The 1996-nt window shown below is 41.1% G+C and overlaps 1 protein-coding gene across 1 annotated transcript in view; it reads right to left on the bottom strand.

Moving 5' to 3' along the window:
• NF1 (neurofibromin 1) overlaps positions 1-1996 on the bottom strand; it is a 153417-nt gene that overhangs the window by 10456 nt on the left and 140965 nt on the right. The window contains exon 39 of the mRNA XM_011937627.1: positions 514-567. Within this exon, the coding sequence (XP_011793017.1) occupies positions 514-567 (54 nt within the window). The remainder of the gene's footprint in view (positions 1-513; positions 568-1996) is intronic.

The raw sequence follows: 1996 nt of genomic DNA, 5'->3' as shown, positions 1-1996 counted from the left end.
GATCTCCTGACCTCGTGATCCACCCGTCTCGGCCTCCCAAAGTGCTGGGATTACAGGCTTGAGCCACCGTGCCCGGCCCATATTCCTTTTTTTAACCACAGGTGATTGAATAGACAGGCAGCTTTAATTTCTGAGGAAACACTGGGGTTGGCTTTCTATTTGGGGAAAATAAGTTATTTTCTAAGCTAAAACTTCATCAAACCACATATTCTGCTCTTTCTCTATTAACTCTCTCTTGAGTTTCTTATTAATCTGTCTTTGTTAGTCCAGGACTGGGATTGCATCTTCATTGTTCAGGGTGGGTATCAGCAGCTCCTTAACTCAGGCCACACACTGGCCCTGCAATTCCTGTTAAGTACCAAGACCTTATAAAGTGGTGGCTTTACAAGTTCCTAAAGTGGCTAAGCCAGACTGAGCTTACAGGGACCGGTGAGTAAAGTCTCATGCTATGTGCCCAGGATGAGTGTTGGGTAAGCAGTATTTTCGTGCAAAGATGATGAAAGTAAAGAGTACCTTGATGAGGAAACAGTTGCATGAAAACTGCTGATTTAGAGCAAGGCAAAGAAGCTTTACAACGAATGGAAGAAAAAAACAAGTGAGTGATGTTCATAAGATTAAAAAAAGGGTGCAATACGATTAGACGCTAGATAATTATAATGTTCCTTGGTTTTCAGAAGGAATCTGGTTTTAATTATTGAACTCTGACCATTAATTTCCTAAATTTTACAATTGGTAAATAAATAACAGAACTTACAACTTTGTAGATGTATTTTTTTTTACCACTTATATTAAAATTAAGAATTTTAGTTTAAATTAAGAATTAAGCTAAAAATTAGATTTAAAAATTAGCAAGAATTATACCAAGAAATCACTCAATTTAAAATTATTTTTCTCCCTTAAACACAGGATAATAATGAAGAAAAAGAAAACAAATCACGAAAAAAAGGTCAGGTAATACCATAAACAATTCTCTTAAACATTAAAATCATTTCAGAGATCTTAAGTGGCCTCAAAATAGAGACCTTTAGGTTTCTTCTAAAAGGGAGATATTTCTTTTTTTTCTTTTTTTCTTTTTTTTTTTTTTTGAGGCGGAGTCTCGCTCTGTCGCCCGGACTGGAGTGCAGTGGCCGGATCTCAGCTCACTGCAAGCTCCGCCTCCCGGGTTTACGCCATTCTCCTGCCTCAGCCTCCGGAGTAGCTGGGACTACAGGCGCCCGCCACCTCGCCCGGCTAGTTTTTTTTGTATTTTTAGTAGAGACAGGGTTTCACCGTGTTAGCCAGGATGGTCTCGATCTCCTGACCTCGTGATCCGCCCGTCTCGGCCTCCCAAAGTGCTGGGATTACAGGCTTGAGCCACCGCGTCCGGCCCTTTTTTTTCTTTTAAAAGATGGGGGGTCTCATGATGTTGCCCAGGCTGGACTTGAACTCTTGGGCTCAAGCAATCCTCCCATCTCAGCCTCCCTAGGAGCTGGTACCACAAGCATGTGCCACTCTGCCCAGCTAAGAGGGAGATATTTCAAACCTAGTAAACAGAAGTATTACTGACTCAGAGCTAAGTCTAAGTTTAGAGAAATGGTTTGGATGAAATATCCCTCCATACACAGAGCTATCAGCACCATTGGTTTAGGAATGTTATCACTACCTGATCTAGCCAGCTTCTCAGGAAGAAGGTCTACATTACAGAAGCAAAGTGAGAGAATGACTGGTAGGCTTGGACGAAGCCCAGAAATAAAAATGGAAGAAAGGAATCTAAAGTAACGATGAACTAAGTATGTCCTTGTTCTAAAAAATTCACGCACTAACAGTGAAACGAGCTAATCAAACAAAAAAAAGTTAAAGCCTTTTTCCTAGTAAAAAAAGAATTTAGGCCAGGCGCAGTGGCTCATGCCTGTAATCCCAGCACTTTGGGAGGCAGAAGTGGGAGGATCACAAGGTCAGGAGTTTGAGACCAGCCTGGCCAATATGGTGAAACCCCATCTCTACTAAAAATACAAAA

The sequence above is a fragment of the Colobus angolensis genome, unplaced genomic scaffold, assembly GCF_000951035.1.
Source record: "Colobus angolensis palliatus isolate OR3802 unplaced genomic scaffold, Cang.pa_1.0 Scaffold167, whole genome shotgun sequence".
NCBI classification, from domain to species: Eukaryota; Metazoa; Chordata; class Mammalia; order Primates; family Cercopithecidae; genus Colobus; species Colobus angolensis.
Note: the sequence above shows the minus strand (reverse complement) of the source record. Positions and strands in the feature narration are given on the sequence as shown.